At 43.2% G+C, this 25,170-nt stretch overlaps 1 protein-coding gene across 2 annotated transcripts in view; it reads left to right on the forward strand.

Moving 5' to 3' along the window:
• The first annotated feature begins 362 nt into the window (after positions 1-362).
• Positions 363-25,170, forward strand: part of Tsg101 (tumor susceptibility 101) — a 31,029-nt gene continuing 6,221 nt past the window's right edge. The window contains exons 1-7 of one of the 2 annotated variants that reach the window (XM_041651950.1): positions 363-514; positions 6,552-6,636; positions 11,120-11,185; positions 12,943-13,106; positions 14,950-15,076; positions 18,455-18,521; positions 20,584-20,675. In XM_041651950.1, coding sequence (XP_041507884.1) covers positions 473-514; positions 6,552-6,636; positions 11,120-11,185; positions 12,943-13,106; positions 14,950-15,076; positions 18,455-18,521; positions 20,584-20,675 — 643 coding nt within the window. In that variant the 5' untranslated portion in view covers positions 363-472. The remainder of the gene's footprint in view (positions 515-6,551; positions 6,637-11,119; positions 11,186-12,942; positions 13,107-14,949; positions 15,077-18,454; positions 18,522-20,583; positions 20,676-25,170) is intronic. The other variant, XM_041651957.1, reaches the window with a different exon arrangement.

Below are 25,170 nucleotides of genomic sequence, written 5' to 3' on the forward strand. Positions count from 1 at the left end.
ATTAAGGAAATAATAATTAAATTACTGTCTGTCTATCTGAGAAAGAGAGCTCCTTACTGCCCTGGCGAACACAGCATAAAGGTTTTTTCGAGCGTCTAAAAAGACTAACAAAAACGCATGTGATACATCAAGAGAGACATCAAGCATCGTCGCCTAAATCAATGCCCACAAGCTAGAGCGGGTGGCGCAGGACCAGGGCCTTCCGTGGGACCATGCCAAACAAGGTTTGCTGGGGGCCAGCCGAAAGGTTTGCCGTCAGTATCCAGCCCGCTCGCGACTGTGGGAACTGATCCGACGCCACCCCACGCACAGCTCCAGCCGCAGAGCGGCGCTCTCGGAAGTGACGCGAAGGAAGCGGAAGCACGGCGCGCCGGCTTCCTGCTTGGCGGGGGCGGGGCGGCGGCGATTGTCTGGCGGCCTGGGGCGGCCCCGTGGCGCTGACCCTCTGCCTGCGGGGACGGAGGCGCGCGCCATGGCGGTGTCCGAGAGTCAGCTGAAGAAGATGATGTCCAAGGTGAGCCCGCTTCCTAATGGGCGGCCCCGCGGGCTGGGCTGCGGCTGCCGTCCCTCAGCGGAGCGGCCCTTCCCGCCTTCTCCTCCATAAACAAAAGCAGGATCGTGCCTGGCGCGGCCACTGCTGTCCGCCCGGCGCTGCTTGCCGTCCCAAGCGGCCCTGCCGTCTCCTTGTCCAGCGGGCTGGAGCCTGGCGCTGCTCAGATCCGGCCCGCCCGAGCTCGGGGACTGTTGGTGAAATTGACTCGCTGAAGTAGAGTGGCCAGAAAATCTAGAATGCCAGCCCCTCCCCACTCTGGCGAACTCTGCAGTTCCGTTCCATTGCATGCATTAACTGTGATTAACTCAGTGGTTCGCTTGTTTACTTTGAGTTGAACTTAAAATTCTCAATGCTTGACTGGTGGTGTGGATTTTTCTTTCACTTTTAAATACTTTACATATTAATCACGGGACAGCCGACTCCAGGATGCTTTCTCTAATTTGCCAAATTTAATTGAAGTAAAATCTATGTAATATGGTTGAGCCCTAACTCCTCCATTTCATCGAGTTGGCTTTGATACTTTTATCAAAGCAAGAAGGATAGAAATCGGTGTTTTAAGAGGTTTTCAGTTTACAAGGAAACACGAATAAACTGGGCGTGGCGGCGCAGGCCTTTTAATTCCACCACTCCCAGGCCGACAGATTGTGAGTTCCAGACCAGCCTGGGATATACAGACCCTGTTTCAAAGCAAACAAAAAACGATGTTAAAAAAATATATACAATAGACTTATATATATATATATATATATATATATATATATATATATATTAAACTTTTTCTAGTAAATTCATGACCACAGTCCTTGAAGGCTAAACCTCTATGTTTTCGTTGTTGTCTGAGCGTATCTTTTAGGCGTCTTGATTTTTCTTTTTTTAATAATCCCTGTAGTTATCCCTAATAACAGAGTGGGGTTAGGGGAAACCTTATCTATGTAGTAATGTTTATCTTCATTTCTTTTTCAAAGCTCCAATTAAGCTTTTAGAGCTGTGGTTCTCTACTTTCCTAGTGCTTTGACCCTTTAATACAGTTCCTCATGTTGTGATGACCTCCAACCATAGAATTATTTCATTGCTACTTCAGTAATTTTGCTACTGGCTCGTTATGGCTAGTTACATAAACATCTGTGTTTTTTCAATGTGGGTTTTGACCCACAGGTAGAGAACCACTGTTTTAGAGGAACCTGATGTAGCCCATTAACTTCATCTGATTGGGGAATCAGATATTCTGGCCCATGCAGAGAGAGAGTTTTAATATTACTACAGACCATTTTTCTCCTTTGAGCATTATCTTAGCTGCCATCCTAAACAGGTTTTCATTAGTACTGGTTGAGATTTTATCAATTAAGTATATTTCTACTGTAAGTCGGTTTTGCTTTATGCAAATAACTTTGTTCATACCATCAACCTTCTGCTTCTATGCACAATATTTTGTTTACAATAGAAGATGAGTCACTACTGAGTAGAAGAAAGAAAGTGGTCCCATTAGAAGTTGCTGTTGAGCCGAATGTGGTGGCACCCACCTTTACTGATTGGGAGGCAAAGACAGGCAAATCTGAGTTTGAGGCCAGCCTGGACCTCATAGTGAGACCCTGCCTCAAAAAAATAAAAAAAAAAGTGCTCTTGTACCATAAACTGTGGGATGCAACAGCGTGAACAATTAGACTAAAATTGTACTTCTGAACTTAATCACACAGAAACCAACACTATCAAAGTCATAGTGGTAGTGTAGGAAAGTTGACAACAGCCTTTGAGGAGAGAAAGTAGAGAAGGAAGAAATAGCCCACGATGGCAAGGACGCAGTTTTCTGTCAGGTAGCGAAGGGAGCCGTGCCATCTCAGCAGAACCCTGACAGCAGAAGGAAATGAGCTTGGGAGTAATCTGGGGTGAGAACATTCTAGGAAAAGGAGAAGCAAGTGCAGAGGCTTGGAGCAGAGGTCTGTCAACTAAAGGGTAGTGGTGTGGCTAGCTGAAGAGCGGGGCAGGACGTGGAGTATCGGTGATGTGGGAGATTCAGAGGACCTTGTAGGCCAGGGTGAGGACTTTGGCATTTGATTGGATTATGATAGGACACAATTGGAGCCAGATGTAGTGGCCCATGCCTTTAATAGCAGGTCTCTGTGACTTCAAGATCAGACAAAGCTACACAGTATAACTCTGTTCCCCTCAACCCCCCCCCCAAAAAAAAGCATATGTATGGGTGTGTGCACATGAATGTAGGTGCACACAGGGACCGAAGGTATTGAATCCCTCTGAAGCTAGAGTTACAGGCATTTGTGAAGCACCTAAGCATGAGTACTGGAGACTGAGCTCTGGTCCTCTTCAAGAGCAGTGCATTCCTCTAACCATGAATGTCTCTAGCTTCCTCCTCCCCCATTTTGAGGATCTCATTATGTAGACCAGGCTGACCTCTTGCGGAGATCCCCCTGCCTCTGAGATCCACTGAGACTATAAAAGGCTTAAGCCACAACACCCAGCCAAGTTGATGGAAATGGTACCAGGACTGCTCGGGTGTAAGAGTGGGAGGGAGACTACACCTGCCTTTGCTGCCGCTGCCGCTGCCGCTGCCGCTGCCGCAGACCATGGTTGTAGCTGTGAAGGTAGAAGTCAGATTCTAGAGATAGATGTATCGTTAAGGTTTGTTAAAGGATTTATTTTTAAGTATACATCTGTATGTATATGTACATATGGGTGCCCACGGAAGCCAGAAGAGGACATTGGAGCCCCCGGAGCTGGAGTTATAGGCAGTTTTGAATCTCCCAATGTGAGTCTTGGGAACTGAACTTGGTTCCTTTGTAAGAGGAGCAGGTGCCCTTAGTCACTAAGCCATCTCTTCAGCCAAAGATTCTGGATACATTTTAAAGGTAATGCTGAGGTGGATTTGCTGTGGGTTGAGAGAGAGAGGCTCAAGGATAATTTCCAAGGTTTGGTACAGCTGCAAGAGTGAGGATGTGGGAAGAATAAAATTGGGAAGATGATAAGGAATTTTGTTCCTAATCAGTTTGACGTTCATTGAATACGCATCTGTTAAAATAGCAACTGGATATACACAGTACTCTCTCTTCCCCTACCCACGGGCAGTACTTTCCAAGACAAAGCAGATATATTGAACCCGTATATATCGTACTTTTTGCTGTGTATCCCTATAAGAAAATTTAACTTAGCTGGATGGTGATGGCTCACGCCTTTAATCCCAGCACTTGAGAGGCAGAGGCAGGTGGATCTCTGTGAGTCAGCTTGGTCTACAAGAGCTAGTTCCAGGACAGTCTCCAAAGCTACAGAGAAACCTTGTCTTGAAACCGCCCCCCCCCCCCCAATTTAACTTACAAGTTAGTTACAGTAAGGTTAATAATAATAAATGTAGCAGGGTAGAATAATTAGAAAATATATTCTAATACAATTTCTGGCATTGGTGCTCTTGAACTTCAGGCCCATTGAGTAAATTAGATCTTTGAGCACAGCACTGGGACAGTTGACCTTAGGCCTGTCAGTCACCAAGAGGTGGGGTAGCTATATAGTGTGGATATGCTGGGTAAAGAGATGAGTCACTGCCTGGGCAAGGCAGTGGAACTGGGGTTTTCATCAGGATGCCGTGCTACTTAGAAATGCAATTTAGCTAGACGGTGGTGCTGCGCACCTGTAGTCCCAGCACTCGGGTCAGAGGTGGGTGGATCTCTGTGAGTTCCAGGACAGCAAGAGCTACAGAGAAACCCTGTCTTAAAAAACAATCCCCCCCCCAAAAAAAGAAGAGAAACAACAAAGGGTGAGAAAGAAGCTTTGATACTTTAAAAAAAAACAAATGAACTTTGTTTTTTTAACTTTTTCATTACATTTATGTGTGTTTGCGTGTGTGTGTGTTTGCACACGCAACAGTGAGCATATGGAGATGAGAATATAACTTGTAGAAGTCCATTCCTTCTTTTTGCCATGGAGTCTTGGGAGATTGGATTCAGATTTTCATGCCTTTACCTGCTGAGCCTTCTTACCAACCCATGAACACGTTTTAAGAGGAAGAAATCAGCTTGGTCAAATACCACTTATAAAAAAGCGAAGACAGAATTGGACATAGCAGACCATATAGCAGGCATTGATGACTTTAATAAGCACTTTTGATGAAGGCTGATTTTGCTGAGGCAAAAATCATGCATGCTTCCCTTACGACCTCTTTTCTCACCACAGAAAATCCTACACACTTTGTGTTCCGACATAGCCAGGTCTACTCACATCTCACTGTTCCGTGATAGAATGTCCACAGCTGTAGTAGGTTTAAAGAGAGACATTACACAGTGATTGCTGACACCACAGGAATACCCAGACACTTGTTTCTTCCAAGTAAAGAATGGCCAACCATCTCTGCAGTGAACTTGATAAAGAGAGAAAGAGCATAAAAATCTTTTTTTTTTTTTTTAAGTTTTTCGAGACAGGGTTTCTCTGTGGTTTTGGAGCCTGTCCTGGAACTAGCTCTTGTAGACCAGGCTGGTCTCTAACTCACAAAGATCCGCCTGCCTCTGCCTCCCGAGTGCTGGGATTAAAGGCGTGCGCCACCACCGCCCGGCGAGCATAAAAATCTTGACTCTCATAACTTTTAGATCCAAAAACTAATTTAAAGGATCGTGTATATTAAAATATACCAAGAGAATGAAATGAGCAGCCATTTATAAATTATGGGACCTTTCATAAGTCAGGTGGACAGGTTTGCAACAAAGAAGTTCCAAGAGGTTAAACTAGCGGTGAGGCTCTCACTGTCAGCTGAATACTAGCTTAAATGTGGGCTCTCCGTATGATTAATATAATTTAGCAATAAAGAGCCATTACACTGATGCTTTGCCTTGTGCTTGTATTAATCTCTGTTGGAATAACTGATGGCTTATTATGGTTTGGTTTTGTTTTCTGTACTGAGAGAATTGAACCCAGGCCCATAGGCATGCTGGGTGAGCTTTCCCTCTGGGTGACATCCCCAGCAGCTAAGTGTGTTTCTGCTTTTTAAGACAAGCCCATTAAGAGCTTTGCATGGATGGAGCTTGTCAACCTGTGAGTGTCAGTGTTATGATCGTTAGCTCCTGCCAGATATGCCTAAAGCAGTGTGCTCGTTCTAGAGTGGAGAAGACCAGTGGGTGAGTGATCTTGACAGTGGATGCTACACTGAGAAAGATTTTGTTAAAAGAGAAAAACACAGCGTAGTCTCTGAGTACCCTGGAATTCTCCAGTGTCTTAGGACTTGAGGCAGATCATTATTTCGCAGCTAGATTAGTCAACAAAAGGAAACCCCATGAAATTTTTTTTTTTTTTTGGATAGGAACATTTTTTTTTCAAGACAGGGTTTCTTTGTAACTTTGGAGTGTGTCTTAGAACTAGCTCTTATAGACCAGGCTGGTCTCAAACTCACAGAGATTCTCCTGCCTCTGCCTCCCGAGTGTTGGGATTAAAGGCATGCGCCACCACCGCCCTGCGGTAACTTTTTTTTAATGCCTGCATGGATGTCCATGCACCTTGTGCGTGTCTACTGCCTGCAGAAGCCAGAAGAGGGCATTGGCTCCCTTGGTTCTGGAGTTAGACAGTGTTGTGAACTGCCATGTGGATGCTGGGAATCCGTCCTGGGTCCTCTGGAAGAATAGCTAGTGCTCTTACCTGCTCGTAACCACCGAGCCCTTTGGATGGGGCCTTTGAACCTGATTAAGTGCTAAAGTAGTAGTGAGCAGCTCCGCTAAGAGTTCACGCAGGTGGCAGTAAAGAGAAGAGAGCCTGGGCCCTCGGACTTTAGTGTTAATGATGACTCGGAGATCCAAGAAGACTACAACAAGGGAAATAACATTTTCAGGAAACCCAGCCTGGCGGTGGTGGCACACGCACCGCCCAGCACTTGGGGGCAGAGGCAGGCGGATCTCTGTGAGTTCTAGAACAGCCAGAGCTACACAGAACTCTGTTTCAAAAAAGAAAGCAAATCGGTCAATAAAGTGATGTACATTGGTTTTGAGTAAACTTTGTACTTTTTTCTTTTTAGTACAAATACAGAGATCTAACTGTCCGTCAGACTGTCAATGTCATCGCTATGTACAAAGATCTCAAACCTGTATTGGATTCGTATGGTAAGTTAATGGGTCGAGAATATCCATCACTGTGTTTGAGTTTGTTCCTTGTGTTCTTAGCTACAATTTTCTTGTTTTCCTTTTCAGTTTGTTGGGTTTCCAGCTGAAGGGTCAGGACACAGGAGAGTATATGTCTGAAAAAAAAGCGAGTGCTTTTAAGTCTTAAAAAGCATTACCTTGACACAATACTACACAAGTTTAGGCTTGGGAGATATTTGTTTTTCTGTGCTGGAGATCACACCTAAAGTCTCATATGAGCATGCATACCTCCAGCCCATAGGAGGAAAATTTAAAGATAATTTATCATTTTCTAAAGTTTTTTTCCCAAAATATTTAAAGAAGCATGCTACAGCAAACGTGTAGGTCATACAACAACCTAGAGGAGTCTGTTCTCCTTTCACTGTGACAGTTACGGGGATTGTACTTGGGTCATCGGGCTCTGCAGCTGTGCTCTGCCCAGGGAGTCATCTTGCCAGGCCTTTTACCAGAGTTGTGAAGACGGTTGCTAAGAGCAGAATTCTGTGGTTAAGTTTTAACAGTTACAGATTAAACAACATTACATGTATCCAGGAAGCATGAGCCTATGATCTCAGCTACTCAAGAAGCTGGAATCTGAGGATGACTTGAGCCTAGGAATCTAGGCCAGCCTGGGCATTAAATGAAGTCAGTCAGTCAGTCTGCCTGTCTCTGTGCCTCTCAGTTTTTAAAACTCGGTTTCACTGTAGCAAGATGTCTTAGGCTCATCAGTGCGCCAAAGTGCAGCCTGTGGTGAAGCTGAGAGGTGGTGTGCCATGCGGGGATTGCCAGGATCTTAGTTCCTGATGCTCAGCACTCCCTTCCCCACAGCACCTCTCTTCTCAGGAGCACAGCTCAAGACAACTTGGAACTAACTGTCCCTTATGTTTTATAAACCTGCAAACTTTTAGTTTTGGTTTTGGTTTTGTTTTCCGAGACAGGGTTTCTCTGTAGTTTTTGAGCCTGTCCTAGAACTAGCTCTTGTAGACCAGACAGTTTTGAACTCAAAGAGATCCACCTGCTTCTGCCTCCTGAATGCTGGGATTAAAGGTGTGAGCCACTATTGCCTGGCTGCAAAGTATTTTTTAATAACAGTCTTCAGTTTTAGGTGCCAGTTTGTCTTTATCCTGAGACAAGATAAATTTGTAGCTGAAGTAACACCTGGAGTATTTATTTATTTGTTTATTTTTAAGTGCAGCAGGCTTTTCTGTCCTCACGGAATGCTTCTACTCCCATTAGTCCCACTTTGAACACATGAGGGTGCCAGGGCTGAGAGGAAACCATGTTGCCTTCTGTCCACTATGAGGTCCTTGGATTTTGTCGCTGAGACTTTGTAAACTGTATTCACTGCAGGGCTTGAAAACAGTGGGTCTGTGGAGAGGTGGGGAGTAACAGAGGGTCTGCCTTATTTCTGTCCACATAATGCATTGACTATGAAACTCCTCATGGGACCAAAATTAATGCCAAAGTGGCTCCAGTAGGCCAGGCTCTGGACTCCAACTCAAGAGATCAACCTGCCTCTGCCTCCTAAGAGCTGGGATTCAAGGTGTGTGGCTTTTACTGCATGCTGAAACTAACTGTTAATCAAAACTGATAGAGTCTAACACCATCACACAGATCTTATATGGCTAAACCCAGCCTAAGCTATTATCAAAATACTTTTAGAGTAAACAACACTGTAAATTTAAATGTAGTGTTTCAACATAGGAATATTTTTGTTTTGTATAATTTTTAAGATAAGGTCTAATTCTAGCCTAAGATGTCCTGGAACTTACTACATGGCTCAGGCTGTCATTGAACTCATAGTGATCCTCCTGCCTCAGTGTCCCAGGTGCTTTCAAGAACGTATTGTAACTCTAAGATGCACAAAGTTAGACAGTTGTCAGCAGAATAGCTGGTGTCGCCAGTGTAGCTGTGTGTGCTCGCCTTGTTTGTTATAGCACGTGTCAGCTTTTCTCACTGAGAGGTTATCTGGGAAAATCCACCAACTTGCTGGAGAGGCTGTGGTTCAGTCTCGGACTGCAGTCAGTGATCTCTTGACTCCATTGTTGTGGGCCTGAGGTGGGGAAAGCGTCGTGGCAGAAGGATATGGTGGAGGAAAGCTGAAGGAAGAGAGAGGTCCGGGATGAGAGATGCTCCAGCTTGGTCTACCCACTTTAGTAATGCCATCACTATGAACACTTTGGTGATTGATTCACCGCTGAGGCTGTGCTTCCCATGGTCTGGTCACTTCTCTGGGGCCCATCAGTAGGCAACCGAGACCTCAACACAAGAACCTTTGAAGGGTGTTTCATATTGAATCCATGTGGGGGTCCCTACAAGCTTCACAACTAGCAGCAAAATGTTCTGTGGAGAGGCAAAAATGAAATTTGGCTCAGCACAGCTTAGCCAGGCTGGTTCACACTTCTGGAGTCTGATGCCAGGCAGTTTAATTTTTACATACTTAAATACAGTGAAACTTTGGAAAAAAAGTTTCTTCGTGATAATTATCACAACAAAGCTTCAGGCATAACTACATCTAAACTCCCTTGCAAAGTATTTGTCTTTTGCAGAGCACCTGGGACCTCTTCAGCAAGAACGGGTCTATTTACTGAGAAATAATGCCCAGGACAAGGGCCTGGGGAGAAAGGGTTTGTAATAAGCATAATAGCAAACTCGCGTAAAGTGCATGGGACCTCTCATGTGGTTGGGTTCTAGTGACTGAGAAACTATCTCAGAATTCTGGGGGAATTTGGGTGAGAACTGGCTCCACAGACTAACAAAAGATCATCAGGGTATCAAACAGTATCTCCTCCAGCTTTCCATGTAAACATTGCTACTTTCTTCTGTTAAAGAAAAGCCTGTATGTTTAACAATATGGACCTTGTGTCTGTCCTACAAATCCGTAGTACAGCCTTTGCCCTGTGTTACAGTGTTTGTTCCAAACAATCATTAAAAATGAAGCAGTTCGTGCAGCACAGATGATGCAAAAGATAGAAAAGGCATTGAGGTTCATTTTCATTGTCGGCACCTCCTCGGCAGCTTACAACTGTCTATAACTCCAGTTCCAAGGGATCTGCCACTCTTTTCTGGCCTTTATGGACTCCAAGCATGTACATAGTACATTTTGTCAGCAAAATACTCATTCACCTAAAATATGGGTTTGTTTACTTATTTGTTTGTTTGTCTTAAGAAAAAAGAGAGCCAGGCCCTGGTGGCCCACACCCTTAATCCCAGCACTAGTGAGGCAGGCAGATCTCAGAATTCAAGTCTAGCCTGGTCTACAGAGTGAGTTCCAGGCCAGCCAGGACTACATAGTGAAACCCTGTCTCAAAAACAAATGAAAGAGAGAGACAGGCAGACATGGTAAGTAAGTCTTACCATGGCTCGGCAGTTAGGAGCACATATTACTTTTCCAGAGGACCCATGTCTAATTCCCAGCATTTGCATGGCAGTCACAACAGTTTGTAACTCCAGTTCTATCCAGTCTTCTATCCTCCATGCACACATGGTCCACTTATATACGTGCAAGCAAGACACACATAATGTAAACATAAATACATTTTGAAAGATGTCTGTACTTAACTGTGGAAGTGTCTCTGTTTTCAGTACTGTAGTTTGATTCCACCTTGAGATTGAGAATGACAGGATTTCTGTGTAAGTGAGGGTGGTCTTGAACTTCTGATTCTCTTGTCTTCACCTTTCAAGCTCTAGGATTATAGGCATGTACCACCGTGCCCGCGATAAATCCAAGGCTTAAAGCACATAAGCACTCTTCCAACTTGGCCACAGCGAGTGGGGGCTTCTAAAATGAAATGATGGTTAGCTTTTCGTATGGCATCACTTGGCAGGGACTTCTTCCTCCTTTTTAGCATCACTAGGGATCAAGTCCAGGGTCTTGATTCTAGACAAGTGCTTCATTTAAACTATACTCAGTCTTGATGATTTTTATTATTTACTGATATATTTATTCTTAAAATTGTTTAAAAAAACAACTTATTGGGAATATAATTTTGGCATAATCATAGGCATCCATCTTAGGCCTACAGTCCAGTAATTTCAGAATGTTATGGGTTTTTTTGTTTGTTTTGGGTTTTTCAAGACAGGGTTAGTCTGTGCAGCCTTGGCTGTCCTGGAACTCCCTCTGTACAACAGACTGGCCTCAAACTAACAGAGATCTACCTGCCTCTGCCCCCCAAGTGCTGGGATTAAAAGGCGTGTCCCATTACTGCCTGACTCTTAGAGTGATTTTTTAAATTGGCTTGGAATTGTCTTAGTTGGAGACCCAAAGCTTGTATTTGGGAATGCCCCACTCAGACCCATTTTTACAGGAAACCCAAAGCTTTTTAAGCCAAGTCAACAAAGAAGTCTTATTACTGAACACTGACAAGTTAACCTCATTTCCTAGTTAATTGGTGTTTCTGAAAGAGTAACTTACATAGTGATCTGTACAAAAATGCTCATGATTAAATTTTGTTTTTCCTTTCAGTTTTTAATGATGGTAGCTCCAGGGAGCTGGTGAACCTCACTGGAACGATCCCTGTGCGTTATAGAGGTAAATGATATTTATGTATCTGCTGACAAGAACATGCTGCCAAGGAGTTACGGCCTTCTTGGCAAAAGAGCCTTTTAACTGCAGTTCTAACTCCGCTTTATTTAGCAGCAGCACCTCACAGTTTTGCTTTGTCTTAACCTTTCTATCAGGTCGCAGCGAAGAGGTGCCTCACAGTGGATGGGATTTGCTGTTTCGTGGGATCAGCACTGTAGAGGGGTCTTAGGTGTCTGCTGTCTCAGCCTCTCTCCATTCACACCTTTCTGACTGTGGTGACGTGGTGCTTTAATTTAAAATAGGGACACAGTTAGATTTGTCTTCCTGCTGTGCAGTCTGAATTTTGTGACCTTGGGCACCCACAGCGTTCGGGAGTAGTACCTAACTCAGGCACTGACAGTTCATGGAAGCGATACATGTAAGGCTTGGCACGTAGCCTGGTGTGCACTAAGCAAACAGTCAAAGGCACCTGTTACTTACGGCTACACTTGTCTCTCTCAACCAGTCGATTCTCTGCTGAGTATAAGTGACAAGTGAGCATTTAGTTTCTTAAGAGCCCATTCTGCTTCGGGACAGTTGTGTTTGATAATTATTCCTTATGGCTAGCTAGGACATAAATGTCCCCAGAGAGAGGGACTGGGGCCAGGGCCAGGACCACCTTCAGAGGCCCTGCCCTAGTGACCTAATTCTGTAACCTAGGCACCAGAATATTGCCATCATCTGGGGAACAAGCATTGACCTTGGGGGATATTACACAGCAGTCTGTGATTGCAATACAGTGAGGTTCAAAGGAAGAAGAAGGGCACATAGGAAGATCACTGTCAGTCATTTGTGCCTGACATAGTCCCAGATTAACTAAGAGCATCTGTGACGAATGTAAGCGTAATTACTACCTTCAGCATTGCACGGGGGAATGAGCTCTGGTGGGAATGCAGTTGTGGAAGTGTATGAATATCGATTTTATCTAAGGGAAGCCTGCTTTTTCCCTCAGCCATTCTTCATGAGTCAGCATATACGTCCAAGTTATTGTAGGGATTCCTTCCCCCCACCCCCTTCTCCAAAAAGGGAATTCTAACTGTTGGTAATAAACCTAAGGCTTTGTGTATTACAGTTACACTCGTAGATATGTTTAGGGGCTGAGAAAAAACTTGGAAGCTCCACTAGCATCTGATTTCTTAGGTGAAACATGCTTACGTATTTCTTCCTGTTGGGCTTGTAAAGGTGAAAGTGAAACCCATGTACTTCAGTGTTGAAATGGTTGCTTGGGACATTTGAGAGCACTAAAGGCTGGTTTATGTTGAATGTGGTAACTGTTGCATCTTTTGAGATCCACTATTGAACTACGGTAGTCAGGTTTCTATTTCATAAAAAGAGGAGAGGGTAACAGCACTGATTCTGAGTAATTACCACCAAAGCTGCCACAAGCATGGGTCTGGTGGAAGACTCAGCAAGGCACCTGCTACCGTTGGAGGGTAGAAGCTGGCTTTGGAGGGGAGTGGGTGTGCCACTGTCCTCCCGTCCCCTTTCCCAGCCAGGCCTTTAGCTGGAATGACAAGAGTCAAGCAGCAAATACTAGGTCGAGTCAGCACTTTTACCCCTCAGGTGTGGCTTACAAACCAAAACTCCAAGAAACAGCTTAAATTTTAAAATAGAAATAATGCTTTTGCGGGCAGTAGTGGTGATGTTTGTTGTCTCAACTTCATATATTATACTCCTGGGAACTAGTAAAAGTAGAGTAATTGAGATTTCTTCTTTTCTCGCAGGTAATACGTATAATATTCCAATATGCCTGTGGCTGCTGGACACATACCCTTACAATCCCCCTATCTGTTTTGTGAAGCCTACTAGTTCAATGACTATTAAAACAGGAAAGCATGTGGATGCAAACGGGAAAATCTACCTGCCCTATCTGCATGACTGGAAACACGTACGTACCCTGTGGTTCCTTGAGCGATTGCATGTGTGTTCTGCTCACTTTGGGAAGATTCCAAGGACAGTAAGTAAATTCAGACAGTGGACCAGTCACTGAACTGAGGCAGTTAGAAAAGACTCATTTATTCCTTTGTTTAGTTTTTGGTGTTGGTGGCTTTTGTTGGTTGGTTGGTTGGTTGGTTGGTTTATTAGAGTGTCATCCAGACTGACCTCAAATATGTAAAGATTCATGCTGCCTCAGTTTCCTAAGTACTAAGATGCAGACATAAGCTACAATACTAACCAGGTGGAAAAGTTCCGTAACAGAATCTATAATGCTTACTCATCATTTTATTTACTCAAATTAAACTTACAAAAGCAGAGAAGGTTCAGAAGTAGAATATTTTTTATAAAAATAGGTACACTGATAGGATCTGTTTGAGGAACTCAATCTTACTAAAAATATCGCTGTCCAGGATAATATCTTGTGTTTCTGCTGATAGTGTAACTGGCAGGGCAGCATTTGTACTACAGATAACCTAGGCCTGTATTGTATTGGTGTTCTCTAGAGGAACAGAACCAGTACAGTGAATATGTTACAAAGCAAGCTTTTATTTTATTTTATATTATTTTTAGTATTTTTTATTTATTATGTATACAGTATTCTGTCTGCGTGTACGCCTGCAGGCCAGAAGAGGGCACCAGACCCCATTATAGATGGTTTTGAGCCACCATGTGGTTGCTGGGAATTGAACTCAGGACTTTTGGAAGAGCAGGCAATGCTTTTAACCACTGAGCCATCTCTCCAGCCCAGCTTTTTTATTTTTTAAGATTTATTTATTTTTATTTTTTGTGTATGAATGTTTTGTTTGTATGTGTGTATGAACCACATGTGTGCCTGGTCCCTGTGGAAACCAGAAGAGGGTATCAGATCCCCTGGATCTGGTGTTGGCAGGCAGTTGTGAGCTAACATGTGGGTGCTGGGGCTGAGCCACCTCTCCGGCCCTACAAAGAAGACTTACGAGGTTGGTTTATGTGATAGTGTTGGGTAAACCAACAGTGGCAGTCTATACATTAGAGAGGCTGAGAGCCCAATAGCTCCTCAGTCCCTGAGGATGAATACCTCAGCAGTCCCAGTCTGTGCTGATGGCCTGGAGAGTACATGGAGATCCAGTGGTTTTCAGTCTGCATTAGAAAGCCAACCTCAGACACTGGGTTCCAAGTGGTGGTGGCAGTGGGGTGGATACATGGGTGCACTCACAAGCTAGAAGTGGAAGATGGGCGGGAAAAAGCAACGCTGCTTTGCCCTCTGACCTCTTGAGAGGGAGAACTTAGAGATAGAGTGAGCTTGTGAGAGCCTGGCCTTGAGCTGGCCCCGTCCCTTCTGTTGAGGTGATGCTCACTGGTTGCTGTTTCTGGAAGGCTTGTGCCTGCTCTGCACTTTGTCACAGTGATTACTACACCAAAAGGAGAACTGTGGGTAAAAAAGATACATCCGTGTTTCCATGCTCATGTAACCCACTGTCTGCTGTGAACATCGATGTGTTCAGGAAAATAGCTGGGGCCGGCCACATGACTTCGTGAGTCACAGGCCACACAGCCTGGTGACATGAGTTTGACCCCTAAACTCAAGTCAAGGTGGAAGGAGAGAATTAACTGCAGAGTTGTCTTCCAACCTCCGTGCACACTGGTTGGTGTATGTGCTTGTGTACACACATCGAATAATAAAAAGCCAAGAGTGAAGAGTGTCAGACTGAGTTCAGACTTCAGTAATAACAACAGCAAAAAAATGCCAAACTCTTCTATTTTACTGAGAAATAATTATGGCTGACTTGATTTCCTGTTTCACCTCTTTTTAGCCACGGTCAGAGTTGCTGGAGCTTATTCAGATCATGATTGTGATATTTGGAGAGGAGCCCCCAGTGTTCTCCCGACCCACTGTTTCTGCATCCTACCCGCCATACACCGCAACAGGGCCACCAAATAGTAAGTGTGATTGTGATCTGATATTAAAGTTTGCAGAAACGAAGAGAAGCCTTGTAAAACTCTTAGAAATAATGTTACTTTGCTTTTTAGCTTGTCTTGTTAGTGGAGTCTGGGGAGATGTCCTGAGGCCCCATGTCCACATATACAGGTTCCTACCAAAGACTGGTATTGGGGCTTCCATCTGTGGGTAGAAGTCGAGTGTGAATGTTCTGGATTCCAGAGTGGAAGAGAAGATGCCAAATGGAGCTAGAAGTTTTAAATTATGCATGCCATGGAAAAGCCTTACTTGACCACCTGGAAAGCAGGTGTAATTTGAAAGTTAGCCTGAGGTCTCTCTGAGACTCCAGGGTCAGTGTGGTAGAGAATTAATTGCAGTCAACTAGCTCATCCCTTGAGCTGTTCTGGGTATACACGATTGGACATCTAGCTCTGTGGTGCTTCTCTACGGTACAGCCAATTTGTGACTACCTTGTTGGAGGGATGAGGGCACGGGCACAGTACTGGTCCACTCCTGGGACAGCTCTGCTCTGTCCCTGTTCTGTTTATGTAAACGACTCTTGCTGCTACTTCACAATCATCCTGGGTAATTAAGAGTTGGTTGTACTTAGCTTGTTTTGACATTTTTGTTTTGTACTGTTTTTATTGTGTTTTAAGTTGTGATTCTGACAAACTTCTCTTTGATGACCATTTATGTGAACTTTATTTCTACCTAAAGTCATTCATTCTCTTGTTTTTAATCTGTTTTTCCTGGAGTATCTTGATCCATGGGCAGAATGGGAAGGTAAAAGAAGTGACTCCTCTCCTTTCCCTCCCCTTCCTCCCAGAGTAAACTTGGCTTTAGGACTAGTGCTTCCTGTATTAAGGATGTTAGTGATTTGTCTTAGTGAAGTCCTGTTGACTGAGGGTTTTACGTTTAAAGCACTAAATATTTCCTAGTCTGATGCCCTCATTTATTTGCTCAGATCACTTTGTTACCACTTAGACAAAGAGAACATTTCTGTATTTCTTTCAGTTTCACATTGGCTTTGGAAATAGAGTATTCTGGAAAGAAACCGCACTGGTCAATGTTGCAGTTCAGTTTTGCACTCCCTGTCTCCTCAGGCACTGAAAAGCTAGTTTAAGTCAAGCACTGTACTGGCATCTCTTCCAGTTTTAATAGCATTTTAGACATTTAGGTAGTAGCCATCTCATCAGCAGGATGGCTGTGAACAAAGGTCTGGATACATATTTGAATAAATAGTTAATAGTTGAGAAATCACTGCTCAGAAAATTTTTTATCTCTTCAGGGTAATTTTTGAATGATAAGTCATGCTACAAGACATTATTAAAATCAAGTACAATAGTGTGTGCCTGTAGCTCCAAAGATTTTGGAAGTTTTGCCAAGAGATTGTGTGAGCCTAGGGGTTCAGGGCCTGTCTGGGCAGCATAGTGAGACACTGAGTCTGTAAAAAGTCAGCATCATGGGACTGTAGAGACAGCCCAGCAATTAAGAACACCTGTTGCTCTTGCAGAGGACCCATATGGAAGTTTACAACTATCAATAATTCTACTTCTAGGGAATCCTTTCCCTCTTCTGAACCCTTGGGCACCAGACACGCATATGGAGCATCTAAGTAATTGCAGGCAAGACACTCAGACACATAAATTTAAAGCCATCATTATATCCAAACCTCAGTTTTTAAAAAAGATTTATTTTAATTGCATGTGAGTGTGTTTATTTGGATGTGTGCATATGAGGGCAGGTGCCTCAGAAGGCCAGAGGCAGCAGATCCCCTGTACCTGGAGTTGCAGTCATTTGTAAGCTGTCTGGTGTGGGTACTAAGACTAGGACTCAGGTCCTCTGCAAGAGCAGTACTTGCTTTTAACCTCTGAGCATTTCTCTAGCCCCTCAAACGGGGTGTGTGTGTGTGTTGCTTCTTAACCATGGAACCATCTCTCCAGGCCCTTCAGTAACTAGTTTTTAAGATAAGAAAAGAAATATTACTACTCTGAGATACTGGTTTGCACATTGGAGAAAGTAGCATGGAAGTGAATGATACTGACCATGTGTGTTGCTGATACTTAACAGTGGACTCGCCTTTTCTCCGAGATCCTACTTGAAAAGTGTCTGTGTGTGGAATGGAATTGTGACATTTGGGGGACTTTTTTTGTTTTTTAATGAAATACTGAGTCTCATCCTTCATTATACTTAGGCAAAGTATTACCGATCTACTGAAACATTCTAACAAGAAGGCTGTGAACCCTGATTTGTTGGGCTGGTAAAGGCTTCTCCAAGCCTGTTGTTGATAGCAGCCCAGCGTACTTCTCCCACTTGCTTATATTCTGTCCTCTAGGTCATTCTTTGAAGGCTCCGTGTCTCTTTCTTCGAGCTTCATCTGTCATTCCTCTATGGGATCACTTTTGTGTCCTCTACCTCTTAGGTTTAGATTAGCTCCTTCCCTGGATGATCCCATAGTTAGCACTCTGTGCTTTCCCTGTCAGCACAATTAACAGAACACAACCACTTGTGACTCTCTGTGGCCCCAACTAGATTCCAAGCAACATGTGGCCAAGGATTCCTTCTCGTCTCGTGCCTTCTCTTCTTAACATCCTCTCCTCTTCTCTCTCTTCACCTTCCTCCATCTCCCCTTCGTCAGACCCTGCTTCCTATCACATAGAAGGCAAGAAAACACTTGTTTGTTGACTTAAGTGCTGATTCACCATTGGCTCTAATAAGGAAAGTTTGAGTGCAATTGCCTCTGAAGGCAAGTCCTTTTCCATCGAGGCCAAAGCTAGCCTTTGGTACCACTGACCAAGTGGGTCTGAATGAATGAAAGCTCTTGAAGACTAATGACTTTTAACTTTTTTTCCCATAGTATTTCCAAGCTTTTTTTAACCGGTCTAGATGAGTGTGGATGTAAGTTTTTATAGGATTTCTTACAGTGATTTGGAGTCTTGGGTTCTCAAACAAGCCAACAAAACCAACTGTGCAAATCAGTCAATATGGTCGTCAGTGTGCCAGGATTTCTTAGATGCAGAGGCAGGTTACCGCCTAAGGAGCAGGTCTTAGAGCAAATGGGGCCAGCGTGACCTTCTAAACTACAGATGAATATGAGGTAGAGCTGACCAGATTGACCTATCTGCCAGTCACTTCTTGTTGGGGTTTGCATGAGTATTGTCACGCAGTTTAATGACTTGAGACTTAATTGACTTCAAAATATTTATTCCTTAAAGAACTGTTAGTTCCTTAAAGAAATACAGGTGTTGATTTTGTTTTGAGCCTGAGATTGGATTCTTGGTGTGGAATTTTGCTGTGGTTTGACAGTGATGTGTAAAACTCTACAGCCTTTATATTCAGGACTGTGCATATGACTTTCAAATGTTAAAAATTATTTTTAGCCTCCTACATGCCAGGCATGCCGAGTGGAATCTCCGCATATCCATCTGGATACCCTCCCAATCCCAGGTAATGAAAATTCTATTATGTTGGGAATCAAAATAATGCTAACTGGGAAATTAAATAAGATTAGTTGAAATTCAGTGAAAGGTTTATTGATATTTTTGAGATAAGTCTGGCTCTGTAGATTCATAATCCTGGTTTAGCCTTGGAATTATAGGTTCAGGCTGCCATTTGTGGCTTGTTGGTCATATTTTATTGCAGATATTATGCATATAATTCCAAAAGAGTTTTAGGTTATCTAGAGAAATGCAAATTTGTTTTATTTTTAAAATAAATAAATAAATAAGGGGTTAGGGTTGGCAATGACAGTGATTTTGATTGGTTTGGGGCTTTGAAATACTTGTTCTTTCCTTTTTGAGAAGGGGTTAGAGAAATGGCTTATTGGGTATGAGCACTTCCTGCTTTTCCAGAGTGACCTGAGTTTGGTTCACAGTACCCAAACTGGGAGCCCCAGCTGCAAGGGACCTAGCACTCTTTTTTGTCTCCTGGCACCCACATATGTAGACCCATAAAGAAAAAATAGCTGGGCATCAGCACTCCGGAGGCAGAGGCAAGGTGGTATTTATGAATTCCAGGCCAACCAAGGATACATAACAAAACCCTGACTCATTAAGTAAGATAAATAAAAATAAATCATTAGAAAGAAACTTTGGATTTTCCAGAATCTAAATTTAGGACTATTTATTAGAATACATGAGTGACACAGAACAACCGAGAAACAAAAGGTTTTTTGTTTTTTTTTTTTTTTGGTGGGGCGGACAGGGTTTCTCTGTAGCTTTGGAGCCTGTCCTGAAACTTGTTCTTGTAGACCAGGCTGGCCTTGACTCACAGAGATCCACCTTCCTCTGCCTCCCAAGTGCTGGGATCAAAGGCGTGCGCCACTACTTAAAAGTTTTTTAAATTTTGTGAAGACTTGCTTTCAGATTGAATGTTTGAAGGCTTTGAAGGTTACCAGTAAGCCTCAGACAAAATTTTAATACTGTTATTCTCTGTAGACTAGAAATCAGAATGGAAAATTGCTCTTCTGTTACTAATGGGGTCTTTTCCTTAGGAATGCCTCTGTGAAGATAACCTTATATAGTTTGAGCCAAGCAAGAACACTTGACTATTTCTTGGGTTTATATATATATATACATATATATATGAGCCCACGTTTTTTAAGATGTATTTATTTTATGTGTATGAGTGTTTTTCTCATGTGTATGTCTGTGCGTCACTTGCATACCTGGTGCCCTAAGAGGTGAGAAGAGGGTTTTGGATCCCCTGAAACTGGAGTTACGGACAGTTGCAAGCAACCCTGTGGGTGCTGGAAATTGAACCTGGCTCTTCTACAAGAACAACTGAGCCATTTCTCCAGCAGGTCTGGAACCCATCAGAAAGGCTGGGATCATAGGTGTGCCATACCTTCAGGCTGTGGTGTATGATAGCTTCTTTGTTTTTCAGTTTCTGAGGTAGAGTCTCACTACATAGCCCACACTGACCTCTCTTTGGTTTTGAGACAGTCCTCCTGGATGTCCTGGAATTCCCTGTGTAGACCAGGCTGATCTCAGACTCACAGAGATCCACCTGCCTCTACCTCCTCAGTGATGGGATTAAAGGCACGAGCCACTAACACACACCTGACTTTTTTTTTCTTTAAATGTGTATGAGCAATTTGTTTGCATGAATCTCTGTGTACCATATGAATGTGTGGTACCCACAAAGGTCAGAAGAGGGTATTGAATCCCCTGGAGCTAGAGTTATGGGTAACTATGAGCCAGCATGTGGGTGCTGGGAACCAAGCCTGGGTCCTCAGCAAGAGCAGCAAGCACTCTTAAGCACTGAGCCAACTCTCTAGCCCCGGCCTCATATTCTTCCCAGATTGTAGGTGCACACTGCCATGCTGTCCTAACAGTTTACTTTAAACCCACTGTCATTAGTGGAATTTGCACATACTGTTCTTTGAATAAACATCTTCATCTCTAAAACTATAATTTCATTAATTAGCAATGTCAACTTCACCTTCTCGGTGGGGTTCTCATAGCACTAGGTGTTGGGTCATCTTCACGTTTGGTATTCTTTCCTGTAGTGCTTATCCTGGCTGTCCTTACCCACCTGCTGGCCCATACCCTGCCACAACAAGCTCCCAGTACCCTTCCCAGCCTCCGGTGACCACTGTTGGTAAGTATTGTGAGCATTTTATTGTTTACATAAGTCAAGGTCTCCTGTGAAAAGTGTTTCATTTTTAAAAACTTATAAAATTTTAGGATATTCTTCCATATAGGAAAGTCTGTAGTGATCAGTGTCCTGTAATGTGATTTAACATCCTATAAATGAGCCTTCTGCCATTTAGAAGTCTAAACGAATAGCTGATGGCTCACTAACTTTCCTGTTTGCCACATTCATACTGGCGAATCTCATGTGTTGAGTCGGGTCTGAAGGTCACCTTCACTATTCCAGCATGTAACAGCTGGAATAGTCCTAAAGAAAAGCCCCCAAAGTAAGGTTAGGAACCATTAGCAGAGTGTAGGGCTTTGTGTCCTGGCTGTGTGGAAACCGGTAAGAGCACCTATAGCAGAAAGCACCCGAGCGAGTCATGCATGAAAGGGTTGCACACCAGTGCTGTCTGTCTCTCTCAGCCTGCCTCCCTGTTGTCACGCGGTCGCCTTCTGTTACTCGGCTACTTCTGCTTGGCCTGAGGACTTCTCTGCCGGAGCTTATGTCTTCTAACTTGCGCTGGGTTACCATTCCAGCATTTCCTTTCTTACCTCTTGGTCTGCTGCTGTTTGGCACATAAAAAATACCCTAAAACAACTTGAAGCTTCAGCTGCACTTCCTGATTTGCACCACCCCATTTCCTCCGTGCAGCAAGCGTCCTTGAAACTGCAGTCTGTCCTTGCTATCTTCAGCCCTTCTTGCCTTCCCTCTACCAGTCTTTTAAAACTGCTCTGTCAGAGTCATAGTGAGCTTTCTGGGTTTAAATCCAATGGCTGGTGCCTGCCGTCTCCTCCTTGGTCTGTCTTCGATGTCTGACACAGTGGGCTGCTGCCAGCTTGATGCTCTTCCAGTGGACACACTTTGCTCTTTTCCTCCTGTATCACAGGTACTTGTGCTCAGTCTGCGGGGTCCTCCACTTAATGTTGGAATCCCTAGTTAGTTCTTGGTACTTTGACTCCTCACTCTGGTGGCACAGCTTTAAATGCCCTGTCTGTACCCCCAGTTGCTGAATTGTGCCTAGTCTGTACCTCTCTCCTGACCTCTGCAGTCTTATATGCAGCTGCCTTCTTGCTGTCTCCACTTGATGTGAACAGACATCTTAATTTACACTCAGCATGACTCAAGTTGAACACAGTTTACCCATCTCCATTGATACCTATTCCGTAGTCTAACTCAAGTCGTCCTTGATTCCTCTAGAATCATCTTACCTCCAAAATATCTAGAGTCAGTACAAGTCACCATTATCTCGTCTAAATTACTGTATGAAAACCGGCAGCCTTTGCATTTGATACTGACAGAAGCAGCCTGAAGGATCTTACTCAAACATGAGTCGGTGATGTCACTCCTGCTAAAAGCCTCATTTCATGAGTCACTATAAATGTTTTGGGCTTAGAAGGCTTTGTGGGATCCTGCCCCTCATCATTTCTGTTACCTTATCTCTTACTGTTCTCAAAGAATTTGTTCGTTGCTTATTTCTTTGTACTATTGTCAAACTCATTCTTCCCAATCTGTGCTGCCACCTCCTCAAACAGCTGGTGTGTGGCAGCTCACCCGAGTGTATTTTGCTAAGTGCTTGAATGAATACAGGATGGCGTGAGGCTGGTATTTGTTATGTTTTTTGATGTCATGAGCTCTGATATCAGGAGCTCATATCTGTGCCTTTGCTACCCAGACAGCGTCTGCTTCTATTGTCATCGCCTAGTAGCATAGCTTTGGTAAATTAAGATATGCTTGTCTTTCCTGTAATGTACTTCCCTTTATACAGTAAACTTTTGTTTATGTTAATTTTGAGACAGGATCTCCCTGTATAATTCACTGGCTCAGAACTCAGTTTGTAGACGGCTGGGCTTGAACTCAAAGAGCTCTGCCTTCCTATGCTTCCCAAAAGTGCTGGCATTAAAGGCGTGTGTTCTTATGTCTGGCCCTAAACAATATAATTCATAGAGCTCTGCCTTCCTATGCTTCCCAAAAGTGCTGGCATTAAAGGCATGTGTTCTTATGTCTGGCCCTAAACAATATAATTTAAATTACTTGAATAAGAAATTTAAATGCTGGGAGATCTTTAATTCAATCTATAAGTTTAAAAGAACAAAATCAAAAAGAACAAAACTTCTAAATTTGGGACGGAAGAGATGGCTCAGTGGTTAAGAATACTGGCTGCTTTTCCAAGGGATCCAATGCCCTGGCCCCAAGTACCAGTCACACATGATGTGCACAGAAATACATGCAGGCAAGCACTCATACATTTAAAATGAAAATATTTTTTTAAATCTACTCTTTGGGTTCAAGCAGCAACAGAGGAATGGGAGTGGAACAGTTAGTTGCCTTGTTTCTTAGATAATATAATTCCTTTGATCTCGGTTATAAATGTTTTTGTTTGTGTATGTCTGTCCTCAGCACTAGTTTGGTGGTCAGAGGACATGTTGGGGAATCTGTACTGACTCCAGGGATTAAACTCAGGTTGTTGGGTTATTGGGCTTAGTAAATTACCTTTTGCCCATCAAAGACTTTTGTAGTTAATTCATTTCATAACATCAACCTTGAAGAATTTTATGGCTTAGAAATTTTCCATTTATCCTCAAAATGGGCTGTTATGGAAAATGATACATTTAAAAGTATATTTGATCTGTGATTCAAAAACAGTAAGTACTTGGAAAAGTACCGTAGCCTCTGACATGCCGTTTCCGCCATGAGCGCACAGCAGGCACACTGTGTTGCCTGCACAAAGCTGGAGCGATGTTGAAGCTCTCTCTGCCTATGAAAGCTGTCATAAGCTCTGTGCCAAATTCCAGCTTGGCACTCAGTACTATAAATGAAAATTCTGTGCACGTAGTTGTTTGGAAGGTTTTCTCCTACTTCAGAAACCAACTTTTTGTATCATTATAAGAAGAAATAATCCTCATGGTTTGATCCACTCTCTGAGCAGATCATAGTTACCGTACAGTAAGCAGTATTCTCCCGGATCTTTGGTTTTGTTTCCAGCAGTTTCTATCCACTGTCAGTTTCAGTCCCTAGGTATTATTTGTCCTTTTTTCTTATATTTATGTACATATATGTACCTATGTGGTGTGTGTGTGCAGATACGTGTGCACAAGTGTGAAGGGAGGCTGGAGTCAACCTCAGGGGTCGTGCACTCCATTTCTGAAACAGGGCTGAGAAACAATTTTGTGGGCTTGGGTTAAGGGTGAAAAATCAGAAAAGTTGGGGCACAGAGATATTCAGTGGTTAAGAGCACACAGCGCTTTTCTAAAGGACCCAGATTTGATTCTCAGCACACACGGGGTGGTTGACAGCTGTCTGCAACTCTAGGTCCAGGAAATCTGACACCCTCTTCTGGCCTCTGCAGGTACTGCATGCATGTGGTATGCAGACATAAGTTAGAAAAACTACCGTTTATCTTGTTTTCTAATTGGTTAATCACAGATTCACTAGTCTAAAATGGTGCCTTTTGGCTTACAGCAGCAGTGATCATTAAGTACTGTTAGAGAACTGAGTGGCCTTAAGTCGGGTATTGTGTCCACAGCACTTTAAAGATATACCCAAATTATCTGAGGGATTATCCTCTCGGGGAGGGTATTGGTTTCCTAACTCTAGGAAAATTGTATCTTATTTCCTAAGAGTTAAATTTGGTGATGAATATCATCTGACATAAAGTTTTAAGAATTTATTGTTGTTATTGTTATTATTATTATAAAAGTCTTTGACCTGTTTGTTTTTCGAGACAAGGTTTCTTGTGAGCAGCTCTGACTGTCCTGGAACTCACTCTGTAGACCAGGCTGGCCTCAAACTCACAGAGATCCACCTGCCTCTGCCTCCAAGTGCTGGGATTAAAGACATGTGCCAACACTACCCAGACCTTTTCTTTTGCTAATCTGGAATTGCAGAAGTCTACAGTCCTGAAAACTGAAGTAGGACATATGATTTCTCTTGAAGCACTTTAAAAAATAGTTTAAAGCTTCAAACAGTTCTTTTTTCTTCTTTCAGTGGTAAGGACCTCACTAAATTTTGAACTAAAGTTTTGGGTTTGGGTTTTTTTTTTTTTAAGATTATTTTTATTTGTGTATGTGAGGGTACAGATGACCTCACACTGGAAGTCCAGGTGGCTGTGAGCTCCATATCAATCCTGAGACGTGAACCCAGATCTCTCATAAGTGCAGTAACTTCTCTCAGCCCCTGAGCTCTCCTGCCCCATTTTACTACTTCAGAAACCCATGAATTTTCTATTTTGCCTTTCAGTTTTCAGGTTATTTATTCTGTTTTTTTTGTTGTTGTTTGTTGTTGTTTTTTGAGGCAGGGTCTCACTGTACCTCTGACTGTTCTGAAACTCACCATGTAGACCATGCTGACCTCTAACTCATCGAGATCCAGCTGCCATCTCTCACATTTTAATTAGAATTCTTGTCCTGTATGAAAGCATGCTGGATTTCAAGAGAGCTTGGATGTGTTTTATAGTAAAGTC

Source organism: Microtus oregoni, unplaced genomic scaffold, assembly GCF_018167655.1.
Source record: "Microtus oregoni isolate MIOR12 unplaced genomic scaffold, Mior012 000000F_ref0000247, whole genome shotgun sequence".
NCBI lineage: Eukaryota > Metazoa > Chordata > Mammalia > Rodentia > Cricetidae > Microtus > Microtus oregoni.